Source organism: Lates calcarifer, linkage group LG6 (assembly GCF_001640805.2).
Source record: "Lates calcarifer isolate ASB-BC8 linkage group LG6, TLL_Latcal_v3, whole genome shotgun sequence".
NCBI classification, from domain to species: Eukaryota; Metazoa; Chordata; class Actinopteri; family Centropomidae; genus Lates; species Lates calcarifer.
Genome location: NC_066838.1, coordinates 14,754,509 through 14,778,098, shown reverse-complemented (window position 1 = coordinate 14,778,098; position 23,590 = coordinate 14,754,509). Strand labels below are relative to the sequence as shown.

Below are 23,590 nucleotides of genomic sequence, written 5' to 3'. Positions count from 1 at the left end.
CAGGACATCCGCACCAAAATCCATTTATAGACTGCTGAGTAATATTTACAACTGTGTACTTGATAGACTGTTGATGGATGGAGTCCCATTTTTATTATATTTTTCACATCAGCCATTAACAGAGAAGTAAAACAGTTGTCCATGCAATAGGTAAATAAGACATAGGTGACCAACCAAGTAAAGACAAGCAGGAAAAAGACATTTACAGTATAAAGGACAACTTCACTGTGAGACCAATACATTTTGACTTATGGCCCTCAGCACGGTCATCATACAACACACTTCAAAGAACATTTAAATCAGACAAGTAAACAACAAGTGTTTCTAAAAAGATCACAACATATATAAAAGACAACAAATCATAAATGCATATCCACCAGCACCCAAAAAACAAGAAAGAAAGACAGAAAACATAAATTCTGGGAAGTTATCAGGAAGTACAGGGTTAATATTAGATAGATGCAAATGAGTGCAACTGTGTGAATATGCATGTGTGTGGGGGGCTTTGAACAATCATGATTCCATTGTATTTTTTCAATGTTACTAAATGATAAAATTGTTAAATATCAAGTAAACCCTTTTGTATGTAATATAAAGTCCAGCAAAAGTGACGACAACAACACAGAAGTAGGAAAGAAAAAGTAGAATGAAAAGAGAAGGGAAGGGAGCTCTGGAATGACTATCCAGTTTCTTCTTCTTTTTTCCAGTATGAAGAGCAGAACCACTCTGGAGAGTTAAAATAATAATCCTGAAGAGTCTGCCCTCCAGCCAGTTCCTGAGTGAGTGAGACAGAGGTGGAAAGTATTGAGGGATAAGAGAGATAGATTGAAGCTTATTCCCCATTTATCTTATACACTTGAACAGAGCAGTGATAAAAAAGGAGGGAGGGGACCTCTTTAAAATTCATGCCAGTGCCAAGATATATTGTAGAGATTATTATTTCTCCTTATTCACTCTTAAGTGTTTCTGAAAGTTGAGAGGAAAATGAACTGCCTCTAACTACCTGATCTCCACTGATGTCACAGACCCCAATGGAGAAGGGAAAGAACCTTGTAAAGGCAGGTTGAGATATTGATGTGTTTGTACATGTCTAAAAAGAAACCAGGGAAATCCAAATGATGTTAGTCAGTCTGTTGCCTACTGTATATTTCACTCTTAGGTGCTTTTATCAATCACCAGACAGTAGATAAGTAAGTCATCATTATTGGAAAAATCATCTTGATCAGTTTTGTTTGTTCTAAATATATATGTGTTGGGTTTTTTTTTTATTTTAATATTTTACATTTTAATTAAGTCATTTATCTTAACCTAACTAAAAGACTAAATGGATGTTTGTGTCCTGAGCAGCTTTCATAAACAAACAACAACACTTACAATAAAGGTTGTATGTTGGTTGTAAATATCACCTACTTTTTTCATCAACATGTGCCATGTCAGTCAGGCCTCTGAAATGTCCATGACCAAGGTACTGCTGCCCTCCAGTGGCCAGGACAACATCAGCCCCATAGTGTGCTGAAGTGTTAACATTTTCCCCCTGCATTGCCTGGTCTTGTCTTGTCCCAGCCTGATCAGTTTTATACCCAATCCCCAAGAGTGTTAAAGAAGCCAAGTAGGTGCAGATAGGGCAAGCGAGTCTCAACAGTATTGTGTTGATAATGCTAAGAGTTCTGCATCAACTGTTGAAAATAGGTATAACTGAGGTCTCTTGCAGAACACAAGTTCAGATGTTAGCCTTTAATCTGGAGCAGGAGCTTATTGTCAGCAGTTGAGGGGCATGTTAAGGAGAAGAGAATTTAAGTCTCTTTGTCGGTCTCGTGACATTTCCTCAACAGACCATTACATCTCCTTTTACAATAGAGTCACTGTTGCTTGTCAGTTGCATAAGCAGAGCCTTTTCCTCTAATTACTCTCACTATGTCCACATGGGAAAGTAAGACTATAGTGAAGTAAATCATTAATCAACACTGACCAAGATCTACATGGATCCCTGTGCAGTATTTGACAGCCTCCTCCTCTAGTCTCTCAGCACATCGCTATGAATTGTATAGTTTCACAATGTAGTGTGAACCAAATCAAATGAAACAATAGTCATTCCTTCTTGTGAGGAATATGACTATAAAGTCAGTACATAAGATATCTGACTAGATATGATAAATTAGTTCTACATTGAAAAGGAAATTATTCAAATAATCATTATTTGCAGCCTTAAACAACTGCTGGAGTACTACTACTTTGCCCCAGGTTTTGGGTGTTGATTACTTTCAGTTAATTTAATAAAACACTGCTGTATTTAGAGATAAATGAGCACGAACACATACAAACTTAAATAATAACAGTCTTAAAACATGACAAAACAAACAAAATTAAAAGTTTGACACTACCTGTCTACAAGACCAGAGAGACAAGATTCGGTGTGACGGGCCCATCTTAGCTGATATCACAAGTTAGTGGTTCAAAGTTATAAACAGCTCAACCAGTTGATAGAGTGAACCCAGGGGTTTGGGGCTCCAGGGCAGTTGTATGTTTTGCTGAGTTGGTAATTCAGCTCTGACGCTGACAAATGACAACATTAAGTAATAATATCCAATAATACAGTTAATAGTACAACTTTAAACTGAGTGTTTCGAATGAGCAACGTTTTTACTTTGGATAATTCAAGTATATTTTGCCAATAATATTTCACTTTTACTTAAGTAACATGTAACATTTGAATGCAGGACTTTAATTTGTGATGGAATATTTTTTCAGCCACAATAAGAGAGACACTATCAGTGCATGTAAAAATTTAAACAATAGTCCAATGTCCTCAGGAACACTCAGGAACAGGTTTTGCCTGCTTTAGTCATTCCTCCTTTTATTATTGGCCCTTAAAAGAACAGTTTCCAAATCAGTTCCAATGTAAGTGACAATATCCACAGTCCTTATCTGAAGCTAATATGAGGCTCCGGCGGTCTGTGTTAGACAAATCAAGAGGATGATGATATGGCCACCTGACTATTGTTTCTTTAAAAATCCTTTAGGATCACTATGCAGGAGCAAAAATATTCCTAAACGTTAAAGACACATTATCTAGCCTGAATGTTATAATATCAACACTACTATATTTCCTGTATTCCTTTGCAACCAGGAGTCTGGTGTTATGGGAGGAGTTTGCGTTGGGACCCACAAAACTTTTGCGTGTGCTCGTCTCGACGCCACGCCTCTGTGCGTGCGTTTTCCTCCGCGCGTTGATTTCATACCAAACTCATACTTGGCATTCCGCCTTTTTTTCTGTCAAACACGATTATTTTTGCCGAGGAAATACACGCGATTCGGAGAGGAAAACCTCTGCAGAAACAAAAGCATAAGGAGAGGAGTGTGTGCCTGTGAGAGCAGGGCAGGAAAGCCGTTGTAAGGTGAGTGCGCTCCCAGATAGTTCTTTGTTGTGTGCTGCAACTTTCACGCTGCAGCAGCTGCTTCGCTTCGTTGTGTGCGCTCGAAGTTTTGGGATTTTTGACATATTTCGCATTTTCCCGCTGCCGCTTTGCTGATTCAGAGTCTCGTGTGTTTAGCGGGGAGTTCCCTCTTTTATTCACTTAGTCACTTGTACTGTAATTGAAGTGACTTTCCAGACGTCTGTCGGACTTAGTTTGGAGTTTGTTGAGGTATTATTAGCCCGCAAGCTAACCAACTAGCATGTCAGCTCTTACTGTGTTAGCACTGGCTTGTCTGTAACATATCCACCTAATGGAACAAAAATAACAGTTCTTCTTACACTTTAAAGTCATTATATAGTGTTTTCACAACTGTTGGGCCCAGCTTGTTGGAAGTTTCTTTCCTTTCGGGATCAAAGGAAGATTTTGCCAACTCACAGTTCGCTAATCGGCTCCCAACCGCTGAATGTGATTTCATTTTTCCCTCTACGTGCTAGCAGATGGGATTCATTTCTTGTTACTGTGAAAGTTTCGCCAGCATGTGAGACAGGTTTTACGGGTTCAACAGAAGTCAGAGGACAATTTAATAAATAAGACCTTTGTTCGTCTCCAACACAAGTGCAACAATAATAGTAGTAGTCAGCTGCAGTGTGAAATCTGAAAGTTACTGTGATGAAATCAAGCTTGGGTAATCATAATGTCACTGCTGTTCCCGTCAGAGCAGAAAGCAGCCCGTAATGTGCATGTGTCTTGTCGGTGTTTGCTGAGCTCATAGCTTTATTTAGCCCAATGCTCTGCTGGCTCCTCACTGCACTAAACACCTGACCTTTTGGCCACTGGGAGCTATGTTGGAAATGGCAAAGCGACATCTGACTATAGTGAATTACTGTATATGCATCACCATTTTCTGGTAAATGACAAAGCTGTGGCTGTGAGACGCCTCAGTGACAATTGCACGATTTCCCAAATCCTATCCGAATTGCTCAGCTGTAACCTTACCCTCAGTCTTGATATACACCTCCCGGCCACTTTATTGGGAACACCCATGCGATGTCATGCAATCCAGTAGACTAGATCTGCTACCAAAACCAAACCAAAACAAAAAAACCCTCCAATACCAACTACAATTTCAGTGTATAGGTAAATTAATACCTCTGCAACTAACAATTATCTTCTTGTCAATCAAAACATTATTTTCTTTGTAAAAGTGGGATTTGTGGCTCAGCTGTACTATTGGATTGCATTAGATTTTACACATGTGCCTAAGAACGAGGCCAGTGAGTGCACAATAGTGTACTATTTACTGTCAATAATGTATATCAGTTGAATCAGTGTTTGAGTGAACTGAATGGATTTAATCAAAGTTAACTCTTATGTTTTGTTGACATTGGCTTTACCTTCTCACTGTTTGGGATCCCACAGATCTCACTGCTGCATGTGTAAAAATACTAACAATTGTAAAACAGTTTTCCCCTTTTGAATATTTAATTTTCTGACTTTAGGTATGCAGCAAAGTGTTGACTCAACAACCCCTCCATTTGCCACAAACTAAGCTTGCCCATCTGATTAGGGTGACAAAAAATATGTAAATAAACATAAAGTATTGTCATTATATATATATTTAAAAAAAAACAAGTTTAAATACCTTTTGTTTGCCATCCACAGACAAAAGGTCCAGTATGTTATCCTACTGTATATCTATGGTATCACCCATCATTACAGATTACGGCTCTTGATGCGTACTAGGGTTGCAGCTAATGGTTATTTTCATCACTGATTAACCTGCTGTTTTTTGGTTAACTGTTATGTCTATTATATGCCAGAAAGAGTGAGAAATAACTATTTTAACTTCCCACAGACACAGACGATATTTTCAATTTTTTTGTTTTGTTAGACCAACACTCCTTACTATCATGTGGGACAAAGAAGAGCATGAAATACTCAGATTTGAAGAGGTAGAAGCAGCACATGTTTGGCATTTATTGCTGAAACAGTGACTAAAACGATTATTCATTCTGAGTTAATTGACTCATCGGGTCATCAACTTCTCATTGAACCTCTTGGGTGGACATGAGCTTTGAGTTGTCCACCCAGAGTGGAGTATTTTCACCTCAGTTTGAGATAAATTGTTCTAAAACTTACTCATAAGCAGTTCTCATGAAATTAGGCAGTATTGAAGTAATTAAAACCATGGTAATTATGTGTTTTAAGATGTCAAAAGGGGGCTGTGGTGTCTAGGATCCCAAACAGAGAATTAGGATTAATCAGATCCAGTCAGGACAAGCAGACAACAGACAATATCTTTTAAGTTGCCGACTTCTCACACAGTAAAACTTTAAAGACAGAGACATCTCCTCCCCTTGAATATCAAAATGTTCTTTCAGGCTTTGCTCTCTCCTAACCATCTCACCAGGGCCTGTCTGATCTCTATGGCAACAGCACAGTGCCGTCAGCAGTGATTGAAACTGGGAAGGCCCGGTGCAGAGTGCGTCCAATAAGCCCACCACAGCAGGGGAAGCTCAGCGACCACACTGATCCTCTGTGGTTCTCCTGTGGCAGGGACCATGTTAGCCACACTCTGGAAAACATTACACACCAGGCAGCACTCATGTTGCATATGTGTGCCTGTGTTTGAAAGGACTTGGAGCATCTACAACAATAACAAAAGAATGTGTAATTTCCTCGTGTGGCCTAGGCAGGCAAAGTTGCAGGCTTCTGGGAAGTTCATATGGCTTGCGTTTTGCTTTTTGAGCTAGATTCTCATGGACTGTTAGCCAAGGAAAACGATTAACTGGTCTCGCCATCACTGACTAATGTCAATTTGTCAACTAACATCCTCCATCTACTGGTGTAACCTTAATAGCTAGACCAACTGTTAGTGTCTTCAATGACCTTGGCCAGTATCTTTATAAATTTACAAGCTCTTAATGTTTTGCCATTTGGTTTGTCGGGTCTTTAACCCTGGATGCCAGGGCTATTAATACACCCTGTACCCATGGAAGCTGTAAACAACTTCAGATGAATCTGATCTCACTCTTGGTGAAGTGTGGAGACATTTGGAGACCAAGAAATCTGTCACCATTCTCAATGACCGCAAAGTTAATCCTGGCCCGGTCCATCCATCAATCCATCACGGTCTGTGTGATGTAGCTTAGTAAAACAAAGTTCAGGGCCATTCTCGATTTTCTTGAACTGCCTGTTATTGGGCCTCATTCATAAAACTCACAGATTTGATTTTAATTTGTGAGCATATACAAATAAGCGCATCAGTGGGGTTCAACATTAGTCTTCTGTTTCGGAAAAGCCTGTTTCATAACTTCTAATATTGATAGCTGTGATCAACATAACGCTCATTAAGTGTAAAGTTTGCTTAATAATGTAATTTACGTGGTTACAATCTAGGGCTGTAAGCAACACTTCTATTCTTTTCTTAATTAATGGTTTTGTACGTCGATACCTGAAAATACTTTCCACAATTTCCCACAATCAGGGTAGCCGTGGCAGATTCTTTGTTTCATCCAACAACTAGCTAGACTCAATTTTTTACTGAGAAAGAAAAATCATCACATTTGCTGGAAACATGATGACAGAAAATACTTATTATCACAATAGATAAATTGACTGAACAGATTACAGAATTTTTTTAACCTCTACTACATATTTCAGATGGAATAGAGTTGTTGGTTGGTCTTTGTCCAGTGACACATCAAACTCAAACAGTGGAGAGTTAGGAAATATAAATATAGACCCTCTTATCACAGTAAATGTCATTTTATGTTAAAATTTTGATATACAGTATATTTTTAACATGAATCAATTGAGAGAAACTGGTGATAAAATTTTCAGACACAAAATGTTTGGGTATGGCTCGTCCAGTGAATTAAATGGACAATAAATCAAACTTGTTCACCACATTGGTGAGATATCATAAAAATACAGCATTGCCATAAATCTGTTCTGCTCATTGATTTGCTGCATTGAAACCCACAATGGCCTTATCCACCCCGAGATATTGAAATGATCATTACCATGGTGTATATGATATGTCAAAGTCTTGAGTCTTAGGTTAACAAATTTAGACTCTTGTAGAGTATAGCGTCACATTGCCAAACTCCATTGGGGCCAGCCAGTAACAAAGCCAGTTCTTGCATTTTACTCGTTAGGGAAACCCCTTGTCCCTGTCTCCAGGCTCTAAACCTTTGCCATGATTTTTTTTTGCCTCTAGTTTTAAATCACACCACACTTTATAACTTGAGCACATGTGCAGCTCAGTGCTGATACAGCATTCAGCTCTTTGCTTTGACAACCTCCCATGCTCTGTGCTTCTCAGAGCCCAAATCTCCACTTCTCACACTCCAAAATAATATATTTGAAAGATGTCCAGTCAGTCAATTTCAGACTGACAAACATTTTCTTGTAAATAACAACAAAATGTGTTTTTTAGGAGTCAGATTCAGGGTTTTAATAACAAATTTATGGAACTAAACAGATTTCTAGGCTGCTGTTGTTGTGGCAGTGTGTACTGGTGAATTCCAGCTGTGGTTGAGTTGAAGAAGTAAATTTCTCTAACCACAAAAATGCCTTTGGTTTATTATTACCAGTTCACAGACTATACACTTTGGGGTTTGTATATGTTGCATTAATAGATGATTTAAAGCTGTGCTGTGTTTTCAAAATATCCATGGGACAGCTGCATTAATTTTTTTAGCCTTGCTGATTGCGATGCCTTTTTGTCTAAATTCATCAGCTATCAAAACAAATCCTGCCCTCTGTTCTCACACTGTGGTGGATATTTTGGTCTAATTCTTTTTTAATGTGGAAGAAAGCCTGTCTTGAAGCCTTGGTTCAGAACAAGTATCACCATTAGCATTATTCTATTTTTGTTGATGCTGAGTATAATAATCAATCAAAAGAATTATAAAATGTTACATGTGGTCATCATGTCAAATCCGGTACATATGTTGTTGCTCGTCTCTCTAAAATGTTCTGCGGCACCACAAAATTATAGAAATGTTTTGTCTTGTGTTTTCAAGGTGTGTTGTGGCTGGAGCCGTCATCATTGCGTCGGAGTGGACTTGCCGTGGCAGCCCTGATGGGGCGCAGGAGGAGGGTGGCAATGGAGAGGGACTTGCCGATGGGGCAGACCGTGGATTGGACGGCGACCCTGAGGGAGTGTGGAGTCCCGACATTGAGCAGAGCTTTCAGGAAGCTCTGGCTATCTACCCTCCCTGCGGCAGGAGGAAGATCATACTTTCAGACGAGGGGAAGATGTATGGTAAGGAACACAACATGCTTCTGTGCTAACTTTTTTTTTTTTTTTTTTTTTTTTGGTCATTCATCTATTGTGTTATCTCCCCCTACCTCCGGGCCTGTTCTTCCCTATTTAATCCAAAGCCCAGAGGTGAAGTCTATATGTCTATATGCCTGCTGAGATGAATTACATGTGAAACAACAGAATCAAAAAAGATATCGCTCCATCTTGTTTGTAAAGGGTTTTGACCAAAAACATTTTTTGTCACAGAACCACAAACAAAACTATTTTAGATCATTCACTCACAATGGCATAATTTTGAGAACATTTTCTCTGTATTTAAAGCAGTTTCCCAAAAGCAATTTGTTCAGTTTGTAGGAATAACCTACTGTACTATATGTGCTTCTGTTTTTTAGGGTGATTTCTAGCTCACTAAATTACAATATATATCCATCATTGCCGCAGTTTTATTAGGGGTTTGCAAGGTGATCTACAGCATGTAAAGCCACTCTTTTACCATTGTAAACAAACACACGTACATTAAGTTTGTGACAGTGAATTTTAATTTGTGAAGTAGTGCTTCAGAACAACTGATGATTTAAATTTTGTTTTTAATTTCTCACTTTTCACTTCTAGGTGGTAGTTTGGTTAACTTTTAAATAGTACTTTTTAAAATCAGTACAAGGCCCATTTGTTAAGTGGACTCCCTGTCTGCAAGTGCAATAAGTATGAGGGCCAAATGACAACAAACAAAGTCCCATATCCCATCTGTACACACTCCCTATCAGCTTTAACATTCCCAGAATGACATAAAACTGAAACTTTATTCCTGGTGTTGTTTGGCTTTTCAAGGAACCACCTCAAGGGCCTGCTGTGATCTGCTGTGTGCACTTTGGAAGCTAGTGGCTTATTGATTCTTCTCGTAAAGACCTCTTAGTTTGTACCCAGGTGATCCGCTTGCAGGAATTTTGGGAGAGGGCTATTTAGCTCTGAGGTCAATGGGCAGCCAGCAGTGAAGGGGTCAAAGGATAGAACAGGTTGACATTTCAGGTCAGCTTAGGGTTAACATATGCAGACATTTCTTGGTTGCTCATTCCCCTCGGAAACTACTTGCTTACTGGTTCATATTGGTCTGTGGGACTGCATAGCCATTGTAGTGCGTGCACACATGCAATGTGACTTTTGTTTGTTTTTAGTTGGATCTGTTCAGGATGCTGCCTGCGAGCTGAGCTTTGATGTATTTTGACCATTCCTTCCTACCTTATTGAAGGCCTTGGCTAGCACCCAACATTCCCAGCATTTCTTTTTTGGCTGAGAGTTGGCATTCCCGCCTGCAGCAGTCTGTGTCACGCATTTGTGTATGTGTTGAGTGTCTGCTGTGAGGGGAAACGGGATATGTGATCCCATGCGACAGAAAGGGAAAGTTTGTTTCAGCATCACGGCATTTTCTCCTTTTGTGGAAATGTGGGCCCACTGTGTTGACCACCCCCACTTCCCCTCTCAATAAACAAGGACAGTCCTGCTGCTACACACATTCACACATTGAAAAGCTACACTGACACTTAGAACATAATACCCAGGCTCCTATTAACCCACCGGTCTCTCAGTTTCAAACCAGTATGTAAGACACCCCCAAAACTTCTGTGTCACTGCCTCTTTATAATAACTTTGAATAATCCTTTTTGTTTTTAAGTTTTGCCAAATTTAATCATCTAAGATTTGTGAAAATGTGTAAATTATTTAATTATCTTATACAAAAAATGTTTCAGAGTATTTTACCTGTTATGCAATTTAAATAACTGTAACAACTGCATGAAAAAAATGAAATTACTTGTTTTATCAGTTTATCAACAGAGAATAGTTTATCAAGATTTCACCCCAAAGCCATCCACAGTTTATCCATACAGGATCACATTTTCTTTAATTAATCCCATCCTACATCATGACTTATACCAATAAGAGATAGTTTATAAAATGGACAGACTTTGAATCGCTATATACCACACATGTACTTTGTTATCTTGTATTTACCCTCTAGTAGTATGACTGCTTTTATAGAGGATGTGTAGCAGTTGTTACAGAAATGTTAGTGCTAATGTAAGTGCTAAATTGGCAGATTGCCAGAGCATCTTTCACAGATGAATGAACTAAAGTCCTTTTCAAACATAAAGCCAACTCATAAAATTGGCAGAGCATTTATGGATTACAGTTCATGTCTGCAAGTGGCTCATGTGGATAAATATGGATATCACAGTCAAGCAGTTTAGCCATTTAGACTTTTCACTTAGCTGGAACAGTCAACTCCAGAAATATCTTAGTGTAGCTGTACAAAACAGTTAAAGACAACAATTAAACTATATAAGGATTTTACAACAACCAAAATCCCAGTCTATACTTACTTGTGTATCAAAATATCAGATTCACTCCCATACATGTTCTAGCTTTAATGTACCTTCTCCTGCTTAACTAGGCCAGATGTAACTGAGCTCAGCCTCCATGCTGTCTTTGCTCTCAGTCATATGTCGCTAGCATGATGTCACCCTGGATTATGGTTTCAAGCATGTATTACTAAATTAGGGTGATCACCAAACAGATCACGTGCTCTTAGACTCATAGGGTGACATATATAAAACAGAGGTGACTTCTTTAATGATAATATTTTAGTAACATTGGTGAACACAAGGGTTGGACACGGTTTCATCAACATGCATAATCTCCTGCAACAAATATTTACAAGTGCATTGAGACTGTCAGAGAGGTTTGTTCCATCACTTAGGTCCTCTTGTCCATGTACTTTTCAGTGGTTTTGTATTTGATTTCATTAAATTGTAAAGGACTCATGAGTTGTTGTCTTCCATGCATATATGGTGGGAAAAGGGAGGGGCAAAAATCAAGATTCAGCAAGGTCATAATTTCTGCAGGCCTATTTCTGTGGATAGCAGGAGACTGCATAGATTTTCTTGATGCACTCGCCTCTGTAATCAGACCATATCAGGGCCAATATTTACTTTTGTATATTCGGAGCAGGAAGACCCAATCAGAGACAAGGATTTGATCCACATTAGCTGTATTGTTCATTCTTCAACAATCCTGTTGTTTTACCAAGTTAATTTTTCTATCACAGATTCTGAATCATATTTATTGCTCACCTCTGTTTCTGTACAACAGCCATCTATGATCTAGTCTGATTAAATTAAGGAACATTTTTAAGTTCAAAGAAATTTGCCAAATAGCTTTTATTATTCAATTTGACTTAGGTGTTCCCTTAGGTGAGTAATTTTATCGTAACTTTTTAAGTAGAGATTTTGGTGAAAAAAGCCTAAGACTTAGTAAGTCAAATCTTTTTGGGGATGTGGTTGAATTTCTTTTAAACAAATGAGACTGACACAAATGAGGAAACAGATTCATTCATATTGCAAAAAACATATTGGGTGGGGGCTCTTCACACCCTGCTGTGCGAAGCATCTGGTTCAAAGTGAAATATGTATCATTAGTAAAATTTTGGCTTTTTTTTTGTATCCCCTTCAAAATCATGACCAAATATAAAAGAAGGAAATTGAAGTTTGTTTAGTTTTGTTTTCACTCGCCCACTCTGTAATGTCCACTATCTTTCTTTTTAGCTCTTTTTGATGAAAATTTAATCTCTACTTTCAACAAGGAAGCAAATGGGCCAATGCTTCATTTATGTGGCAGATGAGGGAGCAAACTGAGAGATAAATTTACATGAAATGACTTGATTTTTGAATGAGCATAGTCTCTTTGCAAAGGAGTTTCATTTTGCAGTGTAATACCATATTTCCTAGCTTCTTATCTTCTGCTGTGATCTCATGTTAAGGTGTGAATTAGTCACTTTACAGCAAATGGGACCTTAGTTGAGTTCTGATGAAAAACCATTTGGCCTTATGTGGTGTGGTGAAAGGCAGCAGGAAAGTGCATGTGTCCTGTTTTGGGAATTGGAGCAGACTGCTGTGTCTGAGTCAGCCCCTTTTGTTGATTTTGGGGAATTCTGTGTTCTGGTAACTTCACAGAGCTGATGTGACTCAGCCTGATGTGACCTAAGTCCCTACAGCATCGCACCACTTCCCAGAAAGAAGGATGGGGATGTTGATGATGTTAGTGCACATGTATATATGATTAAATGATTTCAGCAGTAGAATCAGTCTGCAAGGGTTCTTTTAATCACCTTTATCCTTAACTCCTCTTAAGGCTGTCTGACATGTGCAGCACAGTGAATCGAGAGTTGCTCACCAGTTACGATCAGAGACAAATAGATCATCAGGTGTGGGTTGAAACTGGGGGAGGCAGAGAAAGAAAGCGCTGACCAGACAGTCTTTAGTGACCACATTTTGGATGTCTGTTAATGATATGATGACCTCTCGTCTCTTTTTTTCCTTCTCCATTCCCATCACTTCCATCTGCTCAGGAGCTCTGCCAGCAAGCAAGACCAAATCTGACTCTAAATTAACACAGGCTGTCCTTAATGGGAATATCATACAGCCACAGAAATTGAAAGCTTGACAGTCCATGTAACTGTGTGTGTGTGTGTGGGTGTGTGTGGGTGTGTTTTAGAGACATTTCATACTGAAAGTGCAGTCACATTAAACTTTCATATTATCCTGGCTTCATTTCAAATGCATTCTGAGAATGGAAAAAGTATCCACATCATCTCCATCTTTTGCTTCATGACCAAATCTTGACCTGTGAATTGAGTACAACCTAAACATACATTTGACAAGGTTAAATCCTTACTGTCACTGTGACCCCAGGCTGACAAACACAAAGGAATCACAGTCTTGCCAGGTTTGTTATGATTGTACTTAAGAAGATTAACATTGTAAGATACAAACCAAAATAGAGACTATGTGGTTTGTTGTGTTGTAGTAGAACTGAGATCAAGTGCTGATTAGGTTTGGTCTTATGTAAATGTAGTAGAGGACTCACACTTGTCATCGCTGCCTTTTAGGTTCAGTGAACAAATGAGCTTGGTTGCACCAGTAGTTATATGACACTGTGTGTGATTAAAAGCATGCAGGCCTATTTTGCGAATGTACCACAGAGGAAAACTAAGGCAGGAACTTTGGATATTTATTTGATTAGCTCTGGATGCACGCCAGTGAACAGTGTCAGGCTTCATTAAGTTTGGCCCAAAATTATGGCTGTCCTGATTTTTAATGATCACTTTCTGCTGACAAAGTGGGTAAAACTAACTATGTTTTAGGTCATTTCACCAGAAAATTGCACAATTCAGTTTTTGAACACTGATTCTGTCCATTTTTAGATCATAAAAAAATTATAGGGCCCTACATGCTCCAAGATTCTTGACAGTTTTGCCAACAAAAAAAGGGGGCCAGAAAAAGGGGACCACTTGCCACTAACTAGGTGTATTGTAATATGGATACAGAGGTTAGGCTGTAACAGAGAGGTAACTTAGTGGTAGGTCAGCCATATCCTCTGTCTCATTCTATGTCATCATAGTAAAACACATTTGTTCTGATTGTAACTCAGGTGTTATGATGGCAGAAGATATTTTTGTGTTAAATTGATCACAATTTTACCTTTTCTTCTCTCAATTCTAGGTCGAAATGAGTTGATAGCTCGCTATATTAAGCTCCGAACAGGGAAGACAAGGACGCGCAAACAGGTATGCACAGATGTTATTGACAGTGTTTAATGTAATGGGATTTCCATACCACACATTTTTTATTTTGTTGTAAATTACTCATTCAACTTATTAAAGTGATTATTAGTGCACCATGGTTGTTTAAAATTGCAAAAATCATCCTGTGAATCTGTGTGTTTTCATGGGGGTAACCCTCGCCCCTTAGGTGTCTAGTCACATTCAGGTTCTGGCAAGAAAGAGGGTACGAGAATACCAGGCAAGCATCAAGGTGGGTGCCCGCTGAATAAACTCTCCCTTCCCTCTGTAGTCACATCCCTTCTTTTTCCTTTCCTTTTCCTCTTTCCCTTTTCCTTCATCCTGTCTTTTCTCAGGTCTCTAGTCACCTGCAAGTCTTGGCCAAGAGAAAGTCTCGTGAGATTCAGTCTAAGCTCAAGGTACACATGCTCACTGCCTTTGTCATGCTAGATGCTTCGCTCTGCATGCAACTCAAATCCAACTTAACCTATTGAACCAGCATAGATGTCTTTGTCAGAGATTATGGCAAGTTTACACTTCTCTGTCAGGGTGTTACAGTACCTACCTTGGAGGTTCAGCCATAGTTGACCTGAACATTTTATCCTATGCTTTTACTGCCAAGGCAGTGTGAACAAATCTAAAGATCCATTTTGTTTTCATTAGTAATGGACAAATTTACATGAAGATGCGTGTTAAGATTTCAATATATTCAGTATCATATTATCTAATTTAAATCCAGTATCAAATTCAGTTATATGAATCTAATCTGAATCTGAATCACATTAGGATTTAACGTTTCTAAGCAAGTAAATGCAAAAATAACAACTAGTTTTTAGTAGCATCCTAGCTAATGTTCACAATTTGTACCTATAATCTAAACAGGAGATGAATTAATAGCTGTAACCTACTATACTGTAAGAGCGGCTTTTTCAAATACTGAAGGCCCTGATTCAGAACTATTAACTAATTCTGATTAAACTTCTGTTTTGTTTTGTCTTTTTGTTTTTTTCTGTAGGTTATTTCTCTAGAGTCACCACTTTGTTAGTCCCTATTGAATGACAGAAACACCCAGTCTGCTTGGAGTGGTGTATGATGTGTTTTTTCACAAACAGTCTGGCTGAGTATAGATGCCAGCTGCCGAGTGCAATTAACCAGAGAAGAACCAAACTTTTTCATTTTAGCAAATTAAGGAATTAAATTACAGCTGATTTAATCTGCCACCAGTGATGTCTGTCACTTGAAACAGCTACCTATGCTTACTATGTTAACTATGCTCTTTGACGATAAAAGAGTTAAGACAGATAAAATATTTGATAAGAGATTCAGTGGTGTCAGCGCTTAACAAATCTGTGTATTTTTCTGACTGAAAACCAGATGCAAAATGGTGCCAACACTTGCAACCCATGCATGTCATATCCATTTAGTGTTGTGGTGATGCCACAGTTCCTATATTAACATCTAAGGTAGGACCACTGGAACACCTTGATGGAGACAGTACAAATCCAGCTTACAAAGAGTTAGGTACATGATCAGCACATCATTGCAGCATTGAGGATAGCGCTATTTAACGGGTGTGGGAACATGGCTGAGCAGGCTCTGCAGACTTGTTATATTATCAGACACTTTATTTGGTTCCTTGTATGCTTTAACGGTCTCATTCATTTGCTCTCTGTCCATATTTAAAGTTGTGTGCCGTTGCTCACTGTAAAAAGCAGGGTTTTTTTTTTTTTAGTGTGTTTGCGTATCATAATTTGTGTTTTTTTTTTATAATGCATGGCAATAATATTGACTTGTTGACAGAGTTCAAAAGGTTTGTGGCCTTGGATAGATGACTGCATGAGATTCAGTAGCTGGCATGGTTGAACTAAGCATGTACATGGCTGTAGCAATGCAGATCTGCATACACACAAACATGCGAGGAGTTTTTAATGTGCCCCTCATTTGGGTGTACATTTGCGAAATTTCAGTTTTCTCCTTTGATACATTTCTGATCTCCACGTTCTCGCTCTTGAACATTTTCCTGAGTTCTTTATATCTTTTCTGTTTAAGTACTTTTCTTGTGGTTTTACCATACCCTGTAATAAAGGCTCTTTGTGACATCATTTTGCACCAAAGGCATTTAATTTGCTGCTCTCTAATAATGCATATTTGTAGAGGGTAACTTGTTCAGATTCCTAGGTCATTATATTTCCTCGCATAAATGTCACTTGATGGCACTCAGGATTAAGAAGACACAGATTAATGGGATGTAGCTTGTACTGTCAATGTAAGATGGATGTTTTTTAGCATAGCGTGCAAGATTAGGTAGGTTTGCGCTGTAGTCTCTTCAAAGAGTTAAATGTAGTGAGCCAGGTGTTTTCCCTTATTGCCCTACAGTGATTCTGTGACCTGCTTTCTTTTTGAATGTACTGAAGTTAATTAATATCGTGTCTTTTTTCGCCATAGGCCATGAACTTGGTAAGTTTTGGTTATACAACTACAGTTTTCTGCTTCAGGCTTTGTGCTTTGTGGTTGGCATTACATTACTGCTAGTCCACAGTGCAGTTCTTCTGCCAGACTCAAAAATCCTGCTCATTACTCTTTTGTTTTTAGTGGCTTTAGTTAAATACTGGTGATGGCTCCAGTTAGCTCTCCTAGCCTGCTAGCGTGGTGCCCCCTCTGCTTTGGCATCCCCCTGTATCTGCTTTGCACTCTGTCCTGTCTTCCCTCATAGTTACTGCATCATGTTAAAGTAAGTTGGCTGGCTTGCTGTCTAAACTGGCCTTGAAGTTTTGCTGACTCTGTAATGACCAGAATTTTGCCAGGTTTTTCAGGACAGATCATTTTCATTGTGTATTACTTTGTCTTTCTTACTCAGGACCAGGTATCCAAAGACAAGGCACTGCAGACAGTAGCCAACCTCTCATCAGCTCAGATTGTGTCTGCGAGTGTAATGAAACCCCAGACTCCCTTCCCTCCACCAGTCAGAGTGAGACACCAACACACAGACACACACACATCTGTTCTTTTCTACCTTCTGGGTAAAAGTCTGAGTAATACTATCTGCCCCGTTTCCCTTTGTGCCTTTGTGTAGTTTTGGCCCGGCCCTATGCCAGGACAGCCTGGACATTCTCAGGAGTAAGTATCACTGGCAGATTAGTTGGTTTTGTTTGTTTAAATGGGTGAATGTTTTATGATTAAGCTGGTACAGTTGCTAATTTTTGAGTTCCTACTGTTCTGTTCTTTTTTCTTCTTATTTACAGCATTAAGCCCTTTGCACAGCCACCATACACTACACTACCAGCCCCTGTCCCTGCACCTGTCAGTAAGTGTGAACACAAACTGACTGATTTGACTAATTACTGTGATTAATGTCAGGTTAATAATGTTATTTCCTCATTTGAATGTTTGGCAGGTTATGAGCCCCTGCCACCCCCTCGCCCTGCAGCCATAGCAGCTCCTGTATGGCAAGACAGAACCATCGCCTCAGCAAAACTACGGCTATTGGAGTACTCTGCTTTTATGGAGACTCAGAGAGACAGAGAGACGGTACAGACATCCAGACATTTTCAATAAATGCCAACAATATAAAATTTAGCATCTCCCTTTTCCCCCTTTCTCCCCCCCTTTTTCACCATTTCTCCTTTCTTCCAACAGTATAAACACCTTTTTGTACACATTGGCCCTTCAAACCCGAGCTACAATGACCCTGTATTGGAGTCCATAGACGTGAGGCAGATTTACGACAAGTTCTCAGAGAAGAAGGGAGGTTTGAAGGAGCTGTATGAAAAGGGGCCACACAATGCGTTCTTCCTCGTCAAGTTCTGGGTCAGTATACAAAACTACAGTTCCCTTTGAGATAAGATTTTTTTTTTTTTAAAACCTGCTAGTCTGGGAGGCGGGCTTAAGAAAAGGAATTCACCGAGTTTGACACATCATCACTTGAAGGCAGGGGATTAGCTGGGAATGGTGCAACAAATAACAGGCACTGTATTAGATTTTATTATTAGATAGTTGGTTTATAAGGTGGTGTACATTACAAACTCTGTTTACAGTTTGAGGTTATGATCTACTACACCGCATGGGGGGAGCAAAGTTCATGTGATGCTGAAGCAAAGTTTAAAGAGGAGACAAACACTTAATTTGTAGCACATTCAGGTTCTTTTTTTGTGTTGCTTAGAGCATATAATGAGACTTATGCAGAATCACTGGAAAATTATAAACAAATAAATTTTGCTTTAGGGGCTATAGTAGTGACTTTGACCCAGATATGTGCAGGAATACACACATAAGAGATGGATGTTAATAATAATAAGCCTTCGGTAATGTGTTTTCCTGATTTTCCTCTACTCTTCCCTCTCTTTTCACACTCACTTCCTGTCCATCTATTATGTGGTTGTTCCAGGCGGACCTGAGCAGTGACATTGAGGAGGGTTCTGGCGCGTTCTACGGTGTGAGCAGCCAGTACAGTGGAACAGAAAACATCACTATCAGTGTCTCAACAAAGGTCTGCTCCTTTGGTAAACAGGTGGTGGAGAAGGTTGAGGTGAGAAAATCAACCCAATATTTTTGATGCACAATAAAATATTTCATATCAGTGTGTTTTAATTGACACATGTGTGTGGATTCCTCCCCATCCAGACAGAATATGCACATATGGAAGGAGGAAAGTATGTGTTCCGCATCCATCGTTCGCCCATGTGTGAATACATGATCAACTTCATCCACAAACTCAAACACCTGCCAGAGAAATACATGATGAACAGTGTGCTGGAGAACTTTACCATCCTACAGGTAGGTGTAGGTGTGTGTGTGTGTGTGTGTGTGTGTGTGTGTGTGTGTGTGTGTGTGTTGAGTTGAGTTGCCACGCCACTATAACAAACATTGGTAGTTCATTCTCTTAATGAGCTCATAATACATGACAAAATTCAACACAGCATACTAATAAGAACATCCAAAGTAAAACATCTTTAAATACACAGATTACCACTGTTATATACAATCAGCTAAAAACAGCATAAAGTGAGAGATTTAAAATTCATGGTTCCAATAATCCTATCATTTTTAACACAGGATTAAACACCAATAATTAAAAGGGAAGCAATAAGTTAAAAAACTAAATGTGTCCTAAAGTTCAAAGAGTTAACATTCAAGACTTGCATATCCTCAGGGAATGTACGTTTTGTGTTTTTGAGCCACTCAGTTTGAATACCTCCTTTCACAGGATATTCCCTCAGAGAGGGGAGGTGCAGGGTGAAAATCATTCATAATCATGTTCAGAGCCTTTTGGTGCAGCCTAATGTAATAGATAGAAGATAGAAATAGGACGGAGTGGTCACTAATTTCAGCAACAGTCAGGCTACCAAAACAAACTGATGGAGAAAGTTTGCACACTTTCCACAACTGTTGTGTAAAACTGCACCATAGCTTCCCTTGAAATTTACACTTTTTTCTTTACCAAACTAAGGCTAGCAGAGACAATATTCGTATTTTCACTGGCAGGTTCTAGAGTTTCCTTCCTTCTGCTGTCCTGAGTTCTACGATCTTCGCCTTAGTTTTTTTCCTATGGGTCATTACTATCGTTGCACAACCTCACCAGAACAGTTAACACCTGTCTCCTCTAAGTTCTGTTACTTCTGTTAATTCCTTTTTATCCCTATCTTTGCACTGGTGTTCACACATTATTTATTATTAATTCCTGAACCTGCACAATATTTTCCTCTTTTCCTGTCTCTTACTAGGTGGTGTCCAACAGAGAAACTCAGGAGACTCTGCTGTGCATCGCCTTTGTGTTTGAAGTGTCCACTAGTGAACACGGAGCACAGTACCATGTTTATCGACTAATTAACGACTAGCAGCACATTTTGTGCGTGCAAAGACTCTCCACAGACTTTTTGATACATAGAGCATAAACACTATTTCCAGCTCAGACACAGAAAACCCCACTCCTTTCTTCTAAACACACTCTTGTTTTAACAGACCAACAGTCCCACTGTAGTCACACCTGGTGTTTAATGTGTATGTATTTCCATCACTGCAAACTAGGCGCACTGTCTACAACAATTAAACACTAAAGTGAATTGAATTTTTTTTTGCATATTTCAATGGAAATGTAATACCATTCTTAGTATGATTACCAGTAAGTGTTATGATGTATTCCAAGAAAAGTCTCACCTTATGAAACAGGCTCAAAATATCAGTTTATTATATGTATTAGACCTCTATTTTTAATGAGAAGTTTAAGTCAATGACAGACACATGATAAAAACATCAAAAAAAAAAAAACAGTAAAAGGGCTAACTAGATAAAATCAAGTTTCATATGTGATACTCTTCCATCATAAAGATTACATACAATGGGGTTGTTGTTGTGATGCACTAGAAATGAATATTATCACTTGCAGGGGATTTTTCATGCATATACATTTATGTCAAAGGTGTGACTGATGTGAGACGAGTTTGAATATAGGTTGGCAAACAAATCATTTAATCAGTGTTATTGTAACTCAGCCACAACGGCTATTTCTTCTACAGTTTGTATTGTCTCTGTAAGGTAGGACTTGAATAAGCCTATAATGGTGTATCTTCTATCACTGCTTAAAGTTGAGTTGTGATCTTCAGTTTGTTTAATCAAAACTCTTAAGGATCATATGACACAAAAGTATGAGTGTGCCTCTTAGAATATAATGCACTACATGTAAAGACATACAAGTCGTATTTATATTTGAAACACAGTGTCAAAGTGTAAAGAGAGCCATCATTTCAGGTGTTTTTTTGCTGTTTTAAGGTTTTCAGTGGTACATGGTGTGGAGGGAAAGATTCTGATCAAATCTCAAGGAGGTGTTTAAAAGTTCGGCTCACGTGTTTGGAAAACAACTAAATGGTTCACAAACCGTTTCAGATTCAGTTCACAATTGGGTGTCAGCAGCATTTTGAATGAAAGAGTCAACCTTTACTATTCATAGACACAATACTGTTTTTACTCTGACTGTGTGGGCTTGCTGCAGTATTTCTACCTCCACATGAGTTGGGTAAGAATGTGCTTTGGTTCATAAAGCCTTAACCTGAGGAGCACTGATGTATAGGATGTGTACACTACACTTGTAATGGTACTGTTTTATAAGCCAAAACAAAGTAAATAGACTCGTTTTTGTAAAGATGATGATCTTTTTTGTATTTCACCAGCACAGCTAGAAGTGTTACACTAAACATAAATGATGGGTGTTTTCTTTCTTTTTTTCCCTTTTTTGATGTATGCAAAATTATGTATGGTACAGACCACACAAAGGTCACCCACAGTGCACTGGGGTAGATATTTGCCTGATAACACTAACAAACTATTCGTTTGATCGACACTTTTTGTTCAATATACGGTTTTCAATATCTGGTAAACATAGCTACCAGCGTTCTGTTTTGTTTTTGTTTTTGTTTTTTTGTAGTTTGACTTTGACACTATCATGGCAAGATTTTTTTTAACCATGTGGAAGGTAACAATAATTTGTCTCTCACCTTTTTGTCTCTCACCAAAGCAAGAGGCAACAAGTTCAGTTTTAGATAAGAACTTCATTTAATATTCATTGTGTGGTCAGCCAAAAGTGTTGTATTTTATCATTTCTTTCCTGCCTGTGTATTCTGGTTGGCTATGCCTCATCACTCCTTTGGTCAAGTCTGTTCAGTGAATTAAATCTGTGCCTTTTATGCTGTACCAATAAAATCACAAGGTGTTTGCAGAACTGTGTAGTTTCACGAATCTTGATAGTAACATTGAGACAGCTGTTTGAGAGAGGAAATCATCATCAGTAACATCTAAAAATCGTCCACCATTTTAACCATTGGATACCCTAGTTCCATGAAATTCCATATGTGGTATGGATATCCAGCTTCACCTCGTTCTTAATGTTGTTTTCTTATTAGGTCTCAGCTGGGACTCCACCGCTGTAATCTCAATTTAATCACTCTCACTTTAACATCACCCCTCACCTACACTATTGAAAAGGTTTTCTACCACAGAGATTGCAGTTCTCATTCAGCCTGCCAGATGGCGCTGTCGCCTCAATTTTACCACAATGTTCTAAGCGTAGATAGGAGCAGTTCTGTCTGGTAGGTTGTATCTTAAGGACTGTCATGTAGAGACTTTACCTTCTCCCCATACATAATGGCTCAGCCTCTTTACTTGGTCACTCACTTTCATACATATTGTATCCTCCCTTCACAGTTATATAACATCTTTGGTATTTTGTTTACATAATGCTCGTGTTTGCACAGACCTTGGTGTGTACCTAAAAAAAAAAGTCAAACTGTTATTAATGCAACCATTCTTTAATGTTGAGGAAATTTGATGTCGTAGATAAACAAGATGCAGATAATAGTGCACACATCAATGTTACTACAAACTATTCACATTGTCTGCTTGGTGATTTGCCACTGAGCAAGTTATACAGTTTTCTTCTTTTTTCTTTTAGGGTAATCACATTTCAGGGAAAAGTTACTTATCAGAAAGGTGACGCACAAATGATAGCATATAGATACTATACTACGCATATCACTACAATACTGTGGCACTCTGTTAGGGCAAAGGTTGACATCTACCAGCAGCAACGCTTCTGTTATTTCCTCAGTCCAGACTTAAGTTTAACATCCTGTTGCACACCTGTTTTTTTTTGTTTTTTTTTTTAAATACCTCTGCAAGCTCAAAATTTTTCAGGACCTTTCAAAATCCTATATAATATACTGTATGTTGTATGTGTTGGCAGCCATCCAAGGCATACACAGCAAAGGTTAAGTGACTTTTATTGAGGTTTGGCTTGACACACATTCTAGCTGCAGTCCAGCAGTCGATATTGTCTGTGTCCAAGCTACAAAGAGGTGGCGTCGGTGCTCAACTCATGTGACCTTTTGCTCGCTGTATGTTTAGTTAGTTTAGTTTAGTTAAGTGAGCACAGTTCCTTCTTAACATTAATTAACACTTCACAAACAGGGTTGTGAAGTGTTAATAAACCACTGTAGAAAATGTGGCAAAGCATAAGAATAACATTTGGCTTTAAACTGACGTGCTCATTGCAACTTTGTCAAGGATGTGTACAAGAGATCACTTCCAGCATTACACACACACACACACACACACACATATACTTTTGGCTCTTTGTTTGTAGACATTACTCAGTGTGTTATTTGTCTGCGATGGCTCCACTTACCAGTGCTATGTTGCCAAAATTGCAAGTGGTGAACGGTGACTCGCACACAAAGCCATCAGGCAGGGTGTGGTGCCTACAGCTTAAGCCTGCCAACATTGCAGCAGTGCAAGAATACAGCT

The 23,590-nt window shown here is 38.8% G+C and overlaps 1 protein-coding gene across 6 annotated transcripts; it reads left to right on the top strand.

Moving 5' to 3' along the window:
- The first annotated feature begins 3,173 nt into the window (after positions 1-3,173).
- tead3a (TEA domain family member 3 a) lies at positions 3,174-22,010 on the top strand. 6 transcript variants are annotated; one of them, XM_051071263.1, is made up of 14 exons: positions 3,174-3,395; positions 8,447-8,688; positions 14,241-14,305; positions 14,490-14,552; positions 14,656-14,718; positions 16,745-16,756; positions 17,157-17,267; positions 17,373-17,416; positions 17,542-17,603; positions 17,694-17,827; positions 17,936-18,106; positions 18,684-18,824; positions 18,920-19,072; positions 20,020-22,010. In XM_051071263.1, the coding sequence occupies exons 2-14, from the start codon at positions 8,682-8,684 to the stop codon at positions 20,131-20,133; spliced, it is 1,140 nt and encodes a 379-aa protein (XP_050927220.1). In that variant the 5' UTR covers positions 3,174-3,395; positions 8,447-8,681; the 3' UTR covers positions 20,134-22,010. The 6 variants fall into 6 exon arrangements, with proteins under 6 accessions (XP_050927220.1, XP_050927221.1, XP_050927223.1 ...); XM_051071264.1 differs by lacking the exon at positions 16,745-16,756; XM_051071266.1 differs by lacking the exon at positions 14,490-14,552 and having other exon boundaries at positions 3,175-3,395.
- The last annotated feature ends 1,580 nt before the right edge of the window (positions 22,011-23,590 follow it).